A 17456-nucleotide genomic window follows, 5' to 3' on the forward strand; every position below is an offset into this window, starting at 1 on the left:
TCTGTGAAGTGGGGGTAGTGACACTGACTTTCTTTCCTAAATGGCTTGTGATCTGCTGTGACAAAGCATGCTATAAAAGCTGGGCATTATTATTATTATTATTAACTCATCTGTGTGAGTTACATTAGCTAAGGCACCTTTAGCAGTAGAAAGTAGTTGGTCATAGGCCTGACGATGGACCCTAACATCCTCCCAACACAAAGGCACCTCAGTGAGAGCAACTGGGTGACATTCAACCTACATGCATGCAGACGCCATATCCAGGCTGCCCTCTCAGCTGTCACTGGAGGCTGTAGAAGATGCTGAAGTCTCCAGACAAATTGGTTCAGTGCCATCCAAGGAAGGGGAAGGACCCAGCAGAAATTCCTGTCTGAGGAGCTTGAGTTCTTTCCTTTGCACTAATGTTGTGCTTGAGTACTGGAGTGCAGACTCAGCGTTGACGGGGGGCCTTGGGAAATCCTTTTAGCTAACACACCCACTTCTCCACCTACCCATGCCTGAGAAGGAGCTCTCAGAGAGAGATGCCAGAGCCATGCTTGCCATGCTTAGGGCCATTAGCATAAAGGAAACAGGTCGAAATTTAGTCACTGATGTGTTCTCCCAGTGTTTCACTCCCAGAGCTGTCTCCTGGGCAAACTCCACCACTAACAGAAACCTGAGCATCCACAGCAATTTTTTTACCTGCAGAGGGCAGGGGAAGAGATGCCCCCGTCACTGAGAGGAGGCAGGGGGCTGTTTGAGGGATGACATATTACCTTATTTTCCTATTTAAAAAGCCTGTGTAAGTGTGCACAGCCAGGGCACACCAGAAGCAGCAAGCATAGCAAATACCCATTTCACTTACATGCAGGTGGGTACTTGCAAGACCATGATACTGTGACTATGTTCCCCTTCCCTGTATATGAAGAATATATTAACCAAGCTAGCTCCAAGATGGAGCTTGATAAGTTTATGAACAGTGTGACATAGCTTAATTGTCTGCTCTCACACAGGATTGGACTTCATGAGCCAGGATCCTTTCCAGGTTTCTGTGCTATGTCCTATCCTATATAGAGGGTCCATTAATCTTGCTAAGGCAGAGCAAGAGCCAATGTCTAGAAGATGAAATTAAAGACATTTGAATGGGAAATGAGGTGCAAGTATTACCAACATGGGACACTGAGCCCCTGGAGCAGCTCCCATCAAGAGAGGATACGATGCCTCTATCTAAGAGCTGCACTCCAACTCCAGCACAGGGGCTAGGCTGGAAGCTGGGATCCCTGGGTGAGGTTCCTCAGCCTGTGCTCCACAGGAGGTCAGATAGGAGGGCCAGGATGAGCCCTGCTGGCCTGAACTTCAATGAACACCTTGCCAGTCCTTGTGGGGTCCATGGCAGTATTTGGAGCACCAGGGAAGCAGGCCTCCCACATGAGAGCCTGTCAAGTCCTGAAGATCTGCCCCTCTGCACACCCCATTCCCTGACAGTCCAGTTTTAGGTGTAAAAGAGAGTATGTGGGGCAAAGACTGAGCCTATGATAAAATACACCGCGCCTTGTCTGTGATGCCTGATGCCTGCTGTGAGACAGGACTGCATCAAGGGCCCTGCACTCCTATCCTACTTGCAAGCAGCACTGGACCTCAATCCCAGGACAGCACCAAACCTTGGGCAGCTCAGAGAGAAGGTCAGGAGACAGAGATAAGGAGTGATACCAGAAACAGGGATCTGGGGTTTCCATTGGATAAGAGGGGCCCACAGATATGCACTTGGTTTGTCCCACTTCCGCTTGCTACCACTGAATAGGAGTAAATTTGGCTGTACCAGGCACCAGCTGGGGTCAGGCAACTGCATGGTAGCAGAGACACTAGGGAAAGCTTAGCTAGACCGCACCTTGACTTTGAGTCTTTTTTCTTTTCAGGTCCCTTCAAGCCCTGCGATCACTTGTTTGAGAGCTGGGTCATCCGCCTGGGTGTCTGGGCCATTGTGCTGGTCTCAGTGCTCTGCAATGGGCTGGTTGTCTTAGCCATCTTCGCCTCACCTGGTTACCTCTCACCAGTCAAGTTTGTCATCGGCTCCATTGCTGGGGCTAACATGCTGACAGGCATTTACTGCAGTATGCTGGCCTTCGTTGATGCCCTGACATATGGGCAGTTTGCCAAGTACGGTGCCAGGTGGGAGACAGGTGTGGGCTGCAGGGTGACAGGGTTCATGTCCGTGTTTGCCTCAGAGACTGCCGTCCTCCTGCTGACTCTGGCTGCTGTGCAGTGTAGCATTTCAGTCTCTGGCATCCAAGCATATGGAAAGTCACCCTCCTTCAGCAGTGTCAAGGCAGCTGCCCTGTGCTGCCTGGTGCTGGCTTCTATGGCTGCAGCACTGCCTCTCTTCTCTGTTGGCGAATATGGAGCATCTCCTCTCTGCCTCCCATATCCCATCCCAGATGGGAAATCTTCAACTTTAGGCTTCATGGTGGCCCTGGTAATGATGAACACACTCTGCTTCCTGATCATCACTGGCACCTACATCTGGCTCTACTGCAACTTACTCAAAGGGGAGCTTGACACCATCTGGGACTGTGCTATGATCAAGCACGTAGCCTGGTTGATCTTCACCAACTGCCTCCTCTACTGCCCGGTGGCCTTTCTCACCTTCTCCTCCATGCTCAACCTCTTCCTCATCACTCCTGAGGTCATCAAATCTGTCCTGCTAGTGGTGCTGCCCTTGCCAGCCTGCCTGAACCCCCTGCTTTACCTGCTCTTCAATCCCCACTTCAGAGATGACCTGCGCCTGCTGAGACAAAAAGGCCAGGGCAAGGAAAGATGCTCCCAGTCCTATGCCTCCGATGACATGGAGAAGAGCTCGTATGACTCCACCCAAGCTCTAGTGACCTTCTCTGATATGGATCATATGTTTGAGGCTCCTGACACCCTCAGCGTGCACCCCATTCTGGAGACGTACAGTTTTCCCTCCATGACTCTCATCCCCTGTCAGCAAAGGATGGGTGCTAGAGGAAAAGAGAGAAGCTACTCAGCCCACCACCCCTGCCTGAATGATGATGAACTGTTAATTGCCTCAGAAAGCAGAGACCCAGCAAGCAGCAGTCTCCGGATAGACTTCTTCCCCTCCCCACCCACGTCATCCTATACCTCTCACTTATAAACCACAAAGTGGCCATGCAAAGCAGCCCCCTGCCTGAAGAACTGAGAAGGAGCCCCAGCTTGGGGCAGCCAGCAGGGCAGGAGACAGGCTGCTTCACATAAGGTATCAATACACCCCACCGTCACATAACTGTTGTTAGCACCACCATGGTAAGCCTGACATTGCACATAGAAGGGCCCTGTATGAGCTGCCATGCCAGAGGCTTAAGGGCCTTGAGACTGAGCCTCTTGCATGAGTGTAAAAGGAATCACCCTTCCCCTTGCTTGCAAATGCATGGGGGAACCCATTAGCAAAGGGCATGGGTCACAGAAACTTTCCTCCCAGGGGTGCCCCAGTCATGGCCATAGCATGACAAGGCAGAGAAAGTATCTAAGGAGAGCATAAATGTGTGGCAAAGAGCCCAGACATGTCCCCAAGGGAATGGTAGAGTAGGAGCTCTCCAGAGACAAGAGACAGTGCCATGGCCACAGAGCTTGCCCTTCTGGGGCTATGCTGCCCTCCAATACAGTGCCTACCCATACCAAATTTGACAGGGCAGCTCTGAAGCTAGCCCAGCACTCTGTCCTAATTGCCAAGTCCCCTGGTAGAAGTGTCCTGGGAGAGGAAGGGGGAGGTAACAGAAGAGCCAACAAGTGGGAGGGAAGTGGCAGCAGACAGAAACTGCAGCTGCACGGCAGTAGTGGGATGGAACCGAGGCCACTGCATGTTGTATAATTAATGTGCTCAACACTTCACAGTGCCCCAGGAGCCTGGTCAGTACCTTCCCCATTGTACAGGCAGGAAGTCCAAGACTGATCATGCAAATAGGTTTGGTTTTGTTTTTTTAAATAGCTGCAGTGCTTCATTTCCTCCATTTTGGGAGCACAGTTTGGGATACCTGGAAGTCAGACCAGTGGTGAATGCCCCCAAAACAGAGGTAGACAAATCCAAGAGACGTGGCTTTAGAGACATGGCTGTGTGTGCCTTGTCAGGAGGACCACAGCAAGTCACCTGGGAGCCAGTACTGGACGTAGGACTCCATGTCCCCTGGGCAACACCCCAGACCAAGCTGCCTCCATACTCTAGAGCCAGATGGAGTTTGATATGGGGATTTTGCTGAGAGCTACAAGGTATTGGCTCAGTGTAAAGAAAATAATACTAAAGGAATAGACTACTCCCAACCTGTGCCCTTGTCACCCTAGCACCTCCCACCTGAGAGAAGTTTTCAGTGCTAGGTTTCTTGTCCTCCATGCACAGCGGCAGGACAGGAGGATGCGTTTCTCCTTCCCTCCCTGCTGAGCAACAAATCTGGAAGGAATGGGGGTGTGGGAATGGTGAGCAACAGAGTAGAACGACAAAGTCAGGAGGCTTCTGGGAACATTTACAGATCGGCTCACTGAAGCTCAAGGACCTCCCTGAAACTAAGCATGCTGGCCCAGCAGTGCTCCTTCCTGTCAGCACAAAGCCTGCAAGGCACCTGTGGCCACAGCCCATTCAGAGGCCACAGGCTCTGGTCCTGTTGACATTGCAGCAGATGTACTTAATCCTTTCCAAGTTAACAAGTGAGCCTCTGATGGTGACCTTGTGCATCAAAAGGCAGCTACCTTACTAGCTCCTTGGACAGGCTTGTTTCCCTGCTTCACTCAATTATAACCACCCCAAAGTTAACAGGGAGATACAAGGTAAAGGATAGAGCCTGTAGCTGCAGTCAGTGCTGCTAGAAGAATCTTTTGTATACAGTCCAGGGGGAGAAACCTGTCCCTGATCCACCAGGACTTGTGGTTTATGTAAGCTTTTCTCCCTAAAGCTGGTCCCCTACAGAGGGGACGATGGGCATTTGCTGTGTTGATGTCCAATGATATGCCCCTTCGGGGAGAATCTCATCCTGGGGCAAGGCCTTCCTAAGGCACGTGTTGAGGAGTTACGTCTGTTTTTCTTCAGGCACCAGGAATGCAGCTCTGGTGTGGATAGGTGATAGTGATGGCACATGTCAGAACTCAAACCCATCCCCCAGATCCAGACCCGGCCAATCTAGCATTCCCATGTAAATCTGCTCCCTCCTGATCAACTTGCCCCATCAGGGCTCCTCCTATGACTTTGCTCTTGCTAAACTCCCATTGATTTCAGCCAGGATCTGCCCAAGTAACTCCTGCAGGATCAGGCCCATTCTTATTTAGATGTACAACATAGTCCAAAACCCAGTCCCGACAGCTGGGAAGGCGAATGGCATAGGGAGGGAGTTTTTCAGTTCTTTGGAGATGGAGAAGGAAGGTAGCTGGGGAGCATGAGTAGGGAAACCTGTACTACCTGCTTCTTGAGCAAACAGCCTTCTGCCAGGTCACAGAGCACAACTCGCATCCCCCCTTTGCAAAGAGGTGAGAGGACATGGCTTCATCCCAGCTCCATTCAGTACCACTGCCCACCCCAGCCCCCTCCCTGCTGGTCAAACTGCCCAAAGGACACTGGTATCTGGATGACTATGCTCCAGTGACCCCTCCCTCCACCCCCCAGCTAGAGCAGAAGGAAAGATATGTGATTACTACACAAGTATAGGGGATTGGAGAATTAAGGTATGAAGTAGAAAGCAGGTGGAAGATACTTGGGGGGGAAGGTCAGGAGACAAGTCAAAGAGGACCCTTGATAGCAGACCTGAAAAACAAGTGAAGAGGAAGAGCTTGTAGTAAAAGCAGGAGAAAAATAATAAAGGGACCATGTCCATGGGGCATTTTCACCCAGTAATACTAAGCTGCCCAAAATCTGTGTTGGGAAGGGCAACATATACATGAAATAAACAGTAAATAAATAGTGAAGAAGGGACCGCACTCATTTGGGGATACGTGACAGAGACTGGGAAGGTGTGAGAACAGGCCTGTTTCCCCACATGGGCACTAGGGCTGTGCGAAGCTTCGGGTGGTGTTTTGATTTGGAGGAGATTTGGCCTGATTCGGTGGCCAAATCTAAATCGAATCCAGGGACCAATTAAAAAGTCCAAATTGATTCAAAGCTCTCCGAATCTTCGGCAAAGATTTGGAAAGCTTCAATGATTTGGGCAGTCCCTGGTGGCTGTGGCAGGGAGCTGCAGCTGACTCCGAGCTGGTAAGTACCAGGGGCGCATGAGGGGACCATGGGGGGACCCCTGCCAGCCCCTCCGACCCCCTCCACCCCCCCCCATGGCTGCCGCCCCCCGCCCCCCCCCCCAGCGCTTTAAAGAAAAGCCCTGGTGCTCACTGGTTGCTGCCAGGCAGGGGGTGATCCCTGTTGCCCTCTACTTCCCCATGCTGCATGGGGACTTCTGCATGAGCCCCCCAACTCACCCCCCACTTTCCCAGCACCCCCCACAAGTGCCCCACCCGGGCCAGCTCCGGCCCTTTAAGAAGAAAAAAAATAGAGAAAAGCCCTGGGACTCACTGCTCCTGGTGCAGCCTCAGGGCTTTGGGGGGCTCATGCAGAGCCCCCCATGTGGGGAGGGGCAGCGAGGGGCAGCAGGGATCACCCCTGCCAGCAGAAGTGGAGAGTCCTCGGGCTTTTCTTGTATTGTTTTTTTCTTAAAGGGCCAGAGCTGGCCTGGGCGGGGCACCCATGGGGGGGCTGGGGGAGCGAGGGGGGGCAGGGGGTTCATGCAGAGCCCCCCCATGCAGCGTGGGGAAGTGGAGGGCAGCAGGGATTGCCCCCCAGCAGCATGCGCTGAGTTTGGGGGGGGGAGGGTTCTCAAAGAGCTGGGGCGATAGGGCAGCCATTGCCGGGCTGGGGTGATAGGCCTGGCTGATTCGAAGATTTGGCAGCAGCCGAATCAGATTCAGCCGAATCGATTCTGGACAGTGATTCGAATCACTGACTCAAATCACTGTCCCCCGAATCGGACAAATCCGAATCTGAAGCAAATAGTAGCCGCTTCGCACAGGCCTAATGGGCACGATGTCAGTCTCCGCTGCAATCCTGGTGCCTTGTCTGCGGTGTGGCTGGCTCTCATGCTGTGTAGGGAGCAGATATGAAACCCTGAAAATGCTTTAGGCTGTGGGGAAAGCAATGGACACCACCTAACTTACATGCAAAACTGCAGTTGTTGCCAAGCAACCTGGGCAGGAGCCAAAGACAATCACATTTTCATCAAAGCTAAGCCCAAGCCGCAGTATCTGGGTTGTGGTCTAGGTTTTAAGCAACCTCAAGGTTCATGGAGGTTCAAACCAAAGACATTGGTCCAGCCAATTATAAATATCAGATTATTGTAGAATTCAAATCTAGGCTCAAACTATATCCAGGGTTATTGGGGCAGAGAGAATTAAATTGGACCCATTTCTAATGACCATAAACTTTGTTTAAAAGGGGCTTAAGCATAAGATGCCCATCATTCAAAACCTAATTAACAAGAAAATACCAAATTATGAGACACCTCTTAACCGATTCTTAAGATTGTCCACATGTTCCCACTGCTAGTCAAACTCCACATTGTCACAAGCCACCACCTAACGGGAAACTTTCACATGCAACACACTATTTGATTACAAACTTGCAACTCTTATCCTGGCTGACACTTCACGGTTTCTTTGCACAGTTGTATTCTGGGTTTCTGGAAAGGACACAGTGTTAATTATGACATAAGGATGGACCACTGCAGGCAAAGAGTTAATCCAGTGTTGTGCTTATTGCTGATATCATGGTGAAAAGGTGGGGAGCGGACTGAAATTGTGTTTGGGACAGGAGCTGAGGGGAAGTCAGAAGAGACAGCAAGTGGGAGCCCACCTTTATGGAGATGGCAGGGAAGTTTTTAGAGCTGAGTGCCAGGTCAGGGTAGAAAGTCACTGGTAGCAGCATAACTAAGGTGGGCACCAGATCATGGCACCAACTTTGGGGGTTGGGGGGAGTGCAAAAACAGCAGCTAGCCTAGTCACCACCATTAGCAGCCCAGCTACTGATACTGTCCTGAGCACTGCCCAGGTACGCCTCAGGTCAGAGGAGTGAGAAATGGGAAGAGGAATAGGGGTCATGGAGCTGAGGGATTTGGTGCACTTACAGCAACTCTCATGATTTTGTTGTAAGCTTTATGACATCTGAAGTTTTTCTTAAGTCTCATTCTGGGAATCAAGCAATTTTGAGGATCTCAGATTTCATTTAGAAAAAAGTAAGTGTCCAGCTCTCAGTGTTGGAAAAACTGTGACCACTCCAAAACCAGAAATCAAACAAAAAAAGCCACCATCCATTTATTAAATTTCAAAGCTTATGATTTTTAAGTGAATCTTGTGATCTCAGGGGCCTGACTCATGATTTTGGAACAGTCAGGGATGGCAACAGTGATAGCCACGTGTGTTTACATGTCTCAAGCAGCCTGTCCCCAGATAAAGATTAATAGCTCTCTCTTGCTCTCTAGTAACACGGAGCCTTTTTAAAACACATTCTCCTAAATACATCCCGAGATCTGGCTGAGTGCTGTTCATACAACAGGAGGCCTGCTGAGCATAAACTTCCAGCTCACTTCATTAGCACAAGGTCTGCTGGTCTCAGACTCTGAGAAACAAAAAGCATTTCATTCGGACTCTTTTCTGTCCCTGAATGTTTGATAAATTTAAGATTCTGCCGACACTTTCCACCCCCGCTCCACCCCGCAACAGTCTTGACTATCTGGTAATCCAGCTCACCCTCCTCATGATCTAAAATGGAAGTAACAATAACAGCCCCCTGTCCTTTTCCCTTCCAGTCTGTAGGAGGGAGCCCCTGGTTATTGTAGGGTGCATATATGTATGGAAAACTCACTGAGGAGGTTAGCATCTAGCACTTGAGGTGATGAAGCCTGTTGTTCCAGATCTTTGGTGGAAGATCTTTAAAATACAGCTGCGTCTGCTTCATTCTCAGGTCTTGCACTACTTGTCATCTGCGAGTTGTCTGTCATTTCCATCCTGTGGCAGATGGAGAGTTGATCCCTTAGGCAGTTCAGGCTAGTCTCATGGAGGTCTCAGTGGTAACAGAGAAACCTGGCACTGGACTTTGCCTTGGACAGAGTCAATGCAGTGGTTGGAGTCCCTTGGTGATGTCTTCATGTGCTCTGTACTACTGAACAAGCAAGGGGCTCAGCTTTCCTTCCTAGAAGCAATGACTAATAGTAGGCAAGCCTGAAGGCTGTAACTGCACGTTGTCAGGGCAAGTTCTGAGCTGCTGAGATGAAGTGTAGTCTTTGAGCTGGTCACCAACAGACATGGGCATTTTTCAGTGCTTTGTTTGGGTGCATAATACATTTTACCTCATCAAGAAAGCATATGCTCCCATCATTAATGATGGGACTAAGTGCATACTTAGCAAATTTGCAGATGACACTAAGTAAAGTGGAGGTGCAGACATTTTGGAAGGTAGGGTGAGGATCCAGAATCACCTAGATAGACTGGAGAAATCATCTGCAATCAACCAGATGAAATTCAACAAGGACAAGTGCCAAGTTCTGCACTTGGGATGGAATAACTACATGCACAAATACAGATCAGGGAACAACTGGCTAGGCTGCAGTACAGCATAGAAGACCCTGGGGGTTACAGTATACCATAAACTGAATATACATATCATATATATGTGGTCCTGTTGCAAAAAAAGGCCAACAGTGTATTAACAGGAGTGTTACTGGCAGATCAAGGAAAGTGATTCTTCTACTCTAGTCAATAAGGTCTCACCTGGAGTACTGTGTCGTTTTGCTTCTCCCCCCACTCCTCCCCCCCCCCCCCCCCCAAAAAAAGAGAAGAGATCTGGATGAATTGGAAAGTGTCCAACAGAAAGGAAATACACACACACCTGGGAAGCAAGATTTATGAGTAAAGACTGAAAGACCTAGAGTTATTTAGTCTGGAGAAGACTGAGGGAGTATTTGATAACAGTCTTCAAATATCTGAAAGGCAATTATAGATAAGCTGGAGATGGGCTTTTCTCTGTGGCTGAGGGACAGGACTAGGAGCAATGGCCTCAAGCTTCAGCAGGGGAAATTTAGGTTGGAGATCAGGAGGAACTTTCTGACCAAGGATGCTCAAGCACTGGAACAGGCTACCTAGAGTTGTGGAATCTGCATCCCTGAAAACCTGCACGAGCAGGTTGGACAGACACTTGGGTGGGTTGGATTAGTCTCCATTTTGAGCACGGGACTGGACTAGAAGACTTTGTGACCCCTTTCCAACACTACTTTCCTATGATTATAGGACTGACTCTTGTGACCAAATCTAAGTCTGGCCTCCGGCTCCCCCTCCCAAAAAAAAAGACTGTTGCTCAGGATTTTCAAAACAATTTGAAATCCATCTGGTCTCCAGAATTGCCACTTGCCTCCATTTAACAAAGAAGAGAGAGGTTGCACTTTGACAAACCATCTTTAGTAGGAGACATAGTCCTATGCACTTTATTCCTTCATCATATGGATAAGGAAGGTCTGAAAGGCTTGTTTGCTTCAAGGCTTTTTCTTGCTCGCCATGGGTGCATCAGACCTGCTCTTCTTTGTTGGTGCTAAAGATCTCCCCAGGGATCTTGGACTAGCTGCTTTCTTAGACCTTCAGTGAAAGGGGTGGAGGCCTGTTTCCCCACCCCCAACCCCCGGAAATGTTTCCTTCCAGCTATGTATCAGATGTTTAAGTTAAATGGGAATCAAAATAAGCAGGAAAAGGGAAGGCTTAAAATTTGGAATAAAACCCGCTGTATGTGAATGCTCTTCCTTGGCCTCTATTGTCATAGTCCTGCCAGTTTCCCCATCATCCAGACTGCCACAGAAAAAGAAAGAGGAAAAGATTACTGGGAGGCGAGGGGGCTTTTTAATGCAGTATAACTCTCTTTGGAGTAACTCCACTGAATGCAACAGGGTAACAGCTATGCAAGTAAGAAGAATTGCAAGAGCAAGCACTTACTTGCTCATCATTTCAGGCCCTGATCCCATGAAGCACCTGGATGTTTGCTGAACACTATATGAGATCTGCCATTGAGATCAAAAGGACCACTCACATCTTTACATGAAGCTCACATTCAAGAATTTTGATGTGTTGGAGTCAGGGTCTTTCTAATTTGCAGGGATCAATCTCAAATGTAAACCAAAACTTTCTTTAAAGGCTTTTAGAGCAGACTATTAATGTGCCTAAAGATGCAGGTAAGCATCAAGTAAGATTCTCAAAAGTGCTTGGACCTAGCACCTGTTGAGATCAGTAGGCACTTCTGGGTGTTTTTGTAACTCATCTGCATCATGTCCCTCCAGAACAAGTGGAAAGCAGAACTTGTTGCAATGTGTTCATCACGACTAGTCTCTATGGAGCACAAGTTTGGCCCAGTTGGTGGAAAGAGGAAACGGTAGTTTAGATGACTTAAGGAATGGATTTAATGTTGCTATTCTTGCATGAGCTCCAGTCTGCAGGCTACTGGAGAGAGGCACGATCTTCTCATCATATATTTTGAGCATGTCATTCGCATGCTCAATATTGTATGAAATACCCCAAAAAGCTAGGCTACTCAGCCTATCACAGGGTTATGGCATCCTCCTTTTTCCTTAGGGAGAAGTTGATAGATGGAGATAAGCATTAGCTGATGAATGTCTATGTGGGGGCAATAAGAAACCCCACCCCGCTCAGAACCAATTAAAAAAAAACCTGTGAAATGCTGCATCAACCCATTTATTTCCCCAGGGTAAATCCCAGTGATGTAATATTCCTGCAGCTTCAGAGGAAAACCAACAAATCATTTGAGCTTCCTTTTGAACTTATGGACAGTAGCTGAACAACATGACAAAGCACAAATTATCTTGTGTTCACTTGCATGTAGTGCATCGGGGTTGTATCGTTAGCACAGCTGGACAAGAAAGCAACACCTTTCAACCCTGTCTCATTATGATCAGCTGAAACAGGCTAAGAGATCTTTATGTTGTGGAATAACAAGCATACAGATGCAGCTCTGGTACTATACATTTCACAGCCAGGGATCAATATTATACCTAATACCCATAGACTTTCAATGAGAGTTAATATAATAGACCAGGTCATGGGCACTCTGGCCTAGTGGTTCAGACACCAGAGAAGTACCAACCAAATCAGGGGTCAGGAAACATACCCAGTTACCAGATCCAGTCGCAAGGACCAAACCATAAGCCAGGTCAAAGTTCAGGAGGCAGAGACCAAATTGCTAAAATCCAAGGGAAAATCCAGAAGCCAGGAACAGTGAGCAAGATCAGGGAACCAGGAGTACTAGATCAGAGAGGTTTGCCAGAACAGACCTTCAGCAGGAACTGTGCACTGGCCTGGAGACTGTAATCACAGCTGGAGCTAAATGGGGCAGCAGCTTTCCCAAGTGGCCCAGACAGCAGCCAGCTGGAGTCATTAGCTGAGTTAGGGCCGCCAGTCAAAGCCCCAGCCAGGTGTGGCCCACTAGGCAATGAGCCCAGGCCGGGCTGTTTGTTAGGGCTTGGGCACTTCTGTGAAATCCCTAGGCGCTCATCTGGGAACTTCCCACATCTTGGTTTCCATCTGGCCCATGTGTGGGGCCAGCTCTCACAAAACAAAGAAATTGGACCACATTTGTTTCCTATAATGAGAGCTACTCAAACAGTAAAAAAAGTAGAGCCTGTAAAGTGTGAGGTTGTGCACTTAGATACACTATCAACAGTGGGTGAACAATACTGCAGCTTCTTTCTCAGGTAGGATGGTGCTCAGGGCTCTGTACTGAGGTTGCTTTGAAAAGGTGGAGTGCTGAACCCAAGGCTGAGCTTTCTCATGCATCTTCCTGTGACTTTCATTGATATCATCTATTTCATGGCTATGCACATTGCTCCTCAAGGAAGCCTCATGGTAGTTCTCTGAAATGCAAGGCTAATTGGCATGGCAAGCACCTTTTCCCTGTCAGACTACTAGCTTGTGCTCCTATCTCACCTAGAATTAGAACTATTTGCATTGTTTTGAAGAATCACTTCCTAAAGCTATTTTTCCTGTTCCATCTTATCACTCAAAACGACCATGCCCTACCAGTCCGAGAACTGCCTGACAACTGTTTTGTCCTGAGTGGATATTAATAGTATTAACAGTGGTATATATCCTCCATGATCTGGAATATTAATTGGCCTGATTGGATGTGTTAGCAGGTACCGCCTCCAATAGGCTGGAGGTAAAAGCAGGTATAGCTTGCTTTTAAAGGCACAGGATTTGTGTCTTTTCTGTAATTTATTCTTAACATTAGTACCCCACTACATCAAATATAAATAATGAACACTACCATCTTTCACAAGCCTGTACTAAGAAAAACTGAATAGAACATAATGCGTTCACACACCATGTATATGTTATTGTATGTATATGAGATGACCTATATATATAATATTCAGCATGCATGGACAGATGTCTATTATGTGTATATTTATATATAACCATTTTCCCTCTCCTGCAGACCATTACTTTGAATGCTGCCCCTCCCTTTTTGTATACTGATTGTAAAACATCCTGTATGAAAGACACTACAGAAAAATAAATGGTGGTTTTAAAATATGTTGTGCCTGCAGTTTACCATTGATTGGGATGAAAAGCTGCCCCTGATAGGTTTCATATCACATAAACATTGGTGTAATATTAGCATCTTGGCAAATAAGCAGTAGGGAACATTAAAGAGAACATAAAAGTCACCATCTCGGAACTCAGGATTTTGCAAAATAAGGAAGCAAGAGCTCACTCAAGCAGCACTGATGACAAATCAGCTGGCTTACTGTGGGCTGCTACATAGCTGCATCCCTTGGCTTTTCTTATTTCAATGCAAATACTTCTTTAGGACCTAATGCATAGCCATACGATGTCAAAGAAAATATTACTTTTGAACAGAATGGGCTTGGTGGACACACAGACAATATTTATAACCCACGTCTTCTGAGAAATCAAGGTGATACTGAGCAAAGGATATTTGTTGCTGGACAGTGAATGATCCCCCCTACAAGTGGGGCCAACCTTTTAGGCAGGTACACCAAAAATTAGCCCCGTACAATCCCCAAGTGCCACACCAACCTCTTCCCCTGCCCGAACTGCTGCTTTTTCTTCTCCCTGACCCATCTGCTACTGTACTGCCTGCCCCCTCCCTGATCTGCTACATGCCACAAAGAGGCTGCTGTGCCATTTGTGGCACTTGTGCTGCAGGCCACTCCTGCCCTACAGAAAAGCCAGATGGATTGTCCTGTGTGTATAAAAGAAGACTGATTGATCTCACTTAATTCTTTGGTCCCCTATAGAGGTGGTAACCTCAACTGTGTCAGTCTCCCAAAGCTGAGTCCTTTCCTTTGAGGTCACTAGGAGTTCCACACAAAGCAAACACACAATCCAACCCAACACATGTAGAAAGCTGTGTTTTAACTGGGTTTTAACTTCAGCTCTGCTCTGACAGGTGAATCAAAGAATCCCATCTCACTTTATGATCTACCAGATCTGCTCCATGTGTGTGCCAGAGTCAGCAGCTCAGACTTCAGGCACTACAATGAAGTTCACTGACTTAAACCAGAACAGGTTACCGGAAGTGAAATGGAGGCTGTTGCTTCATGTGCATTAGTCAAGAGAACTGTAACCAAGTTGAATCAAGTACCCATATGGAAGTCCAACATTACACTTATGTCAAATAAGGGCACTGTCTGGATACAACGGACTTAGTGTGAGGCACTAGAAAAAGATGCATTAGCCTATTTAAATGCACATTAGCAAAAGCTAGAGGTGCACTGGTACATCAGTCCGATATTGAATCGGCACTGATATAAAGAAAATTGTCTGTATTGGAATTTAACCTGATGTGGCCAATAATTTGACCAACAAATGCCTATGCATAGATGCAGTCGCAGCACAGCATACAGGCAGTGAGGAGCGCAGCAGGCAGCTTGGAGACCTGCATGCAGCTGGTAAGTCTGTTGTGGTGGAAGGGGGAGGGAAGGAGCATGGAGGGGGGGGCAGATCAAGGCCCCCATGATGAGGGAGGGAATGGGGCAGGTGCTGCCCGGCCGGGGCAGGGCAAGCCACGGGACCATCTGGAAGGCACACGTCCTCCCCTCCCCCCATGCCCTCCTGGGATGTGCACAGCGACGAGAGCCGCCCCCTCCCCCCATGCACCCCGGACCAGCTGTGGCTCCATCCTGTACCCCAGCCCACCCTGTCTGGGCAACGCCTGCCCCAACCTCACTCCATCCCTCATTGCAGGGGGTGTTGATCTGCCCCCATCCCCTGTTCCTCCCCCCCCTTCCACCACAACAGACTTACCAGCTGGAGGCAGCTGTATCAGAAATCAGATTGGTATTGGCCGATATGCCTTCTTAAAAATTGGCTATTGGTATCAGCCCCCAAAATCTCTATCAGTGCACCCCTAGTGAAAGCAAAGGGTTTCATTCCAAAGCTGCCTATGCTTTGACAAGGAGAGGTGGAGCAACTCTCTGCCATTTCTAAAAAAACAAGAGCCTGAGATTTTGATGTTTGGGTGTCATCTACACTGATAAGAATGGAAAGAAGAGATCCTGCTGAGTTTCACACAGTCAAGATTAGGTTCAGAAATGACCAGACAGACTATCGCTCTATATTTATCTGCCTCTGCTCCCAGAACTCCTGGCAGAAGACAGCAGCTACCATTACTATCAAGCTACCACATTTGTGAACTTCTATAAGTTCTGCATGTCTCCTTCCTTCAGCCACTGAACCACAGACACAAAGTACACCTTGGGAAGGCAGGTACTGAAAAAATCATGGGAGCCAGCAGAAAAGGAAGGGGCATCTCCACATGTATTCAGTTAGCTGTTGGGCTATGGCAAAAGCTTTACTCCACTTGACAAAGGTGGTGTAACTACTGGTAGAAAGGTGCTTGCTGCTGCCAAGTAGCTTTGGGTATGGATGCTCTTAAATCTAGTAACAGAACTGGAGTTCTTCCAGTAGAACTTAATAGCACAGACTGGGCTTTAGAATCAAAATCTCACCCCAAAGAAATGGACTCAAAGGCCTCATCCAAGCTGCCCATTGCTCACATCACTTTCTCCTCCCTGGCTTTCTCTTCCCCTGCTCCTGTCAGCTCTTCCTCACTCTCAGACCCTCCAGGCTCTCCTCTTTCCGCACAGCTCTTATTCAGCAAAGGTTCTAGGATCAGGGCCTTAGATTCACAAGTCCAACCCTTCTCCTTCCACTATCCCGTCTTCTTCCATGTATCCTCTCTATGCTGCTCTCTTCCTGAAGTCCCATCCACTCCACCTAAATATATCTGTGCTTTGCTATGGTGGAACAGGGAACTTGGCTTCCACTGTGGCACACAAGTGCTAGACTCATTTGTTGCATGAATGTGTAACAGTAACACAGGGCTCCATTTCCCTGTATCAGCAACATCCATAGATTTCCCTAAGCCTCTATAACTGACCATCGCAGGCCAGATATTGGTCTAGAGGGTTTCATGCAGTATGACAGTTTCTGTTTCTATGCATGATTGCCCTTGGCATCATGTAATGAACTCAGATGTACCATTAAGTATGTAACTTTTAACTCTTGGTTATTTCTAAGATAAGCCATTGACAAATACCACCCCCCCACCCAAGGTGTCTGTCTTGCTCAGATAAAGTTTAATGGCAGAATTCAGTAGCAGTACAAGTTGGCCTTTTTCAGGCAAGGCTGATCACAACTGTTCATTACCCACACCTCCCAAATAGTGTCCACACCAGCTAAGCGCTCGGAAAAAAAAGTCTGACCCCATAAACTGGCTCCTTTGCAGCTATGCACCAATGCAAAAGGAAAAAATGGTGTAACCTTGTGACAAGTCATAAAACAAAAAAAAGGATAGGCTATTTTAAGTTATAATTGCTTATCCCTATTGTCAGCTTTTTCAAGCTCTGTTCACTTTTTTCCTCCACAATACCAAAGCCCTCCTGAAGCACCTGATTTATACAGACACTGTGGAGCCAAGTTAAAGGTAATGCACTGCTTCTTCGGGTAAAACGTGGGGTTTATGTCGGTCAGCAAGCAGACATTCTTTGGATTTATATATTGGTTATTGTACAGATGTGAGGGTGGCTAAGGAACAGACAGGACACTAACATTTTATATTTCTGCTGTAGAGCAAACTTACCTAGGGTCCAAGGCTGGATCCATGCTGAAGGGCTCTCTGCAGGCTAGGTCCAGTATAAAATATGGGCCATGGTCACCACAGCAGCAGTGAATCCAAGAGTAAGGGGCCTGGCAGTGGTGGCAGGTCTTGGGGCAGTGGCAACAAGCCAAACTCGCTGCTGGCTGCCATGGCCAAAAAGGCCCTACCTTCCATGCAACTTCTAGTTGCCTAGAAAGAGGCTCCGCTGGCCAGATCCAGCCCACGAGCTGTATGTTTGCTACCCCTGCTCCACAGCAATGGTGCTCGACCTTTGGCCCAT

General features: G+C 48.0%; 1 protein-coding gene across 1 annotated transcript in view; it reads left to right on the plus strand.

Moving 5' to 3' along the window:
• LGR6 (leucine rich repeat containing G protein-coupled receptor 6) overlaps positions 1-6666 on the plus strand; it is a 214234-nt gene extending 207568 nt beyond the window's left edge. Inside the window, exon 18 of the mRNA XM_014609405.3 lies at positions 1896-6666. Within this exon, the coding sequence (XP_014464891.3) occupies positions 1896-3133 (1238 nt within the window). The 3' untranslated portion in view covers positions 3134-6666. The remainder of the gene's footprint in view (positions 1-1895) is intronic.
• The last annotated feature ends 10790 nt before the right edge of the window (positions 6667-17456 follow it).

Source organism: Alligator mississippiensis, chromosome 14, assembly GCF_030867095.1.
Source record: "Alligator mississippiensis isolate rAllMis1 chromosome 14, rAllMis1, whole genome shotgun sequence".
Classification (NCBI taxonomy): domain Eukaryota; kingdom Metazoa; phylum Chordata; order Crocodylia; family Alligatoridae; genus Alligator; species Alligator mississippiensis.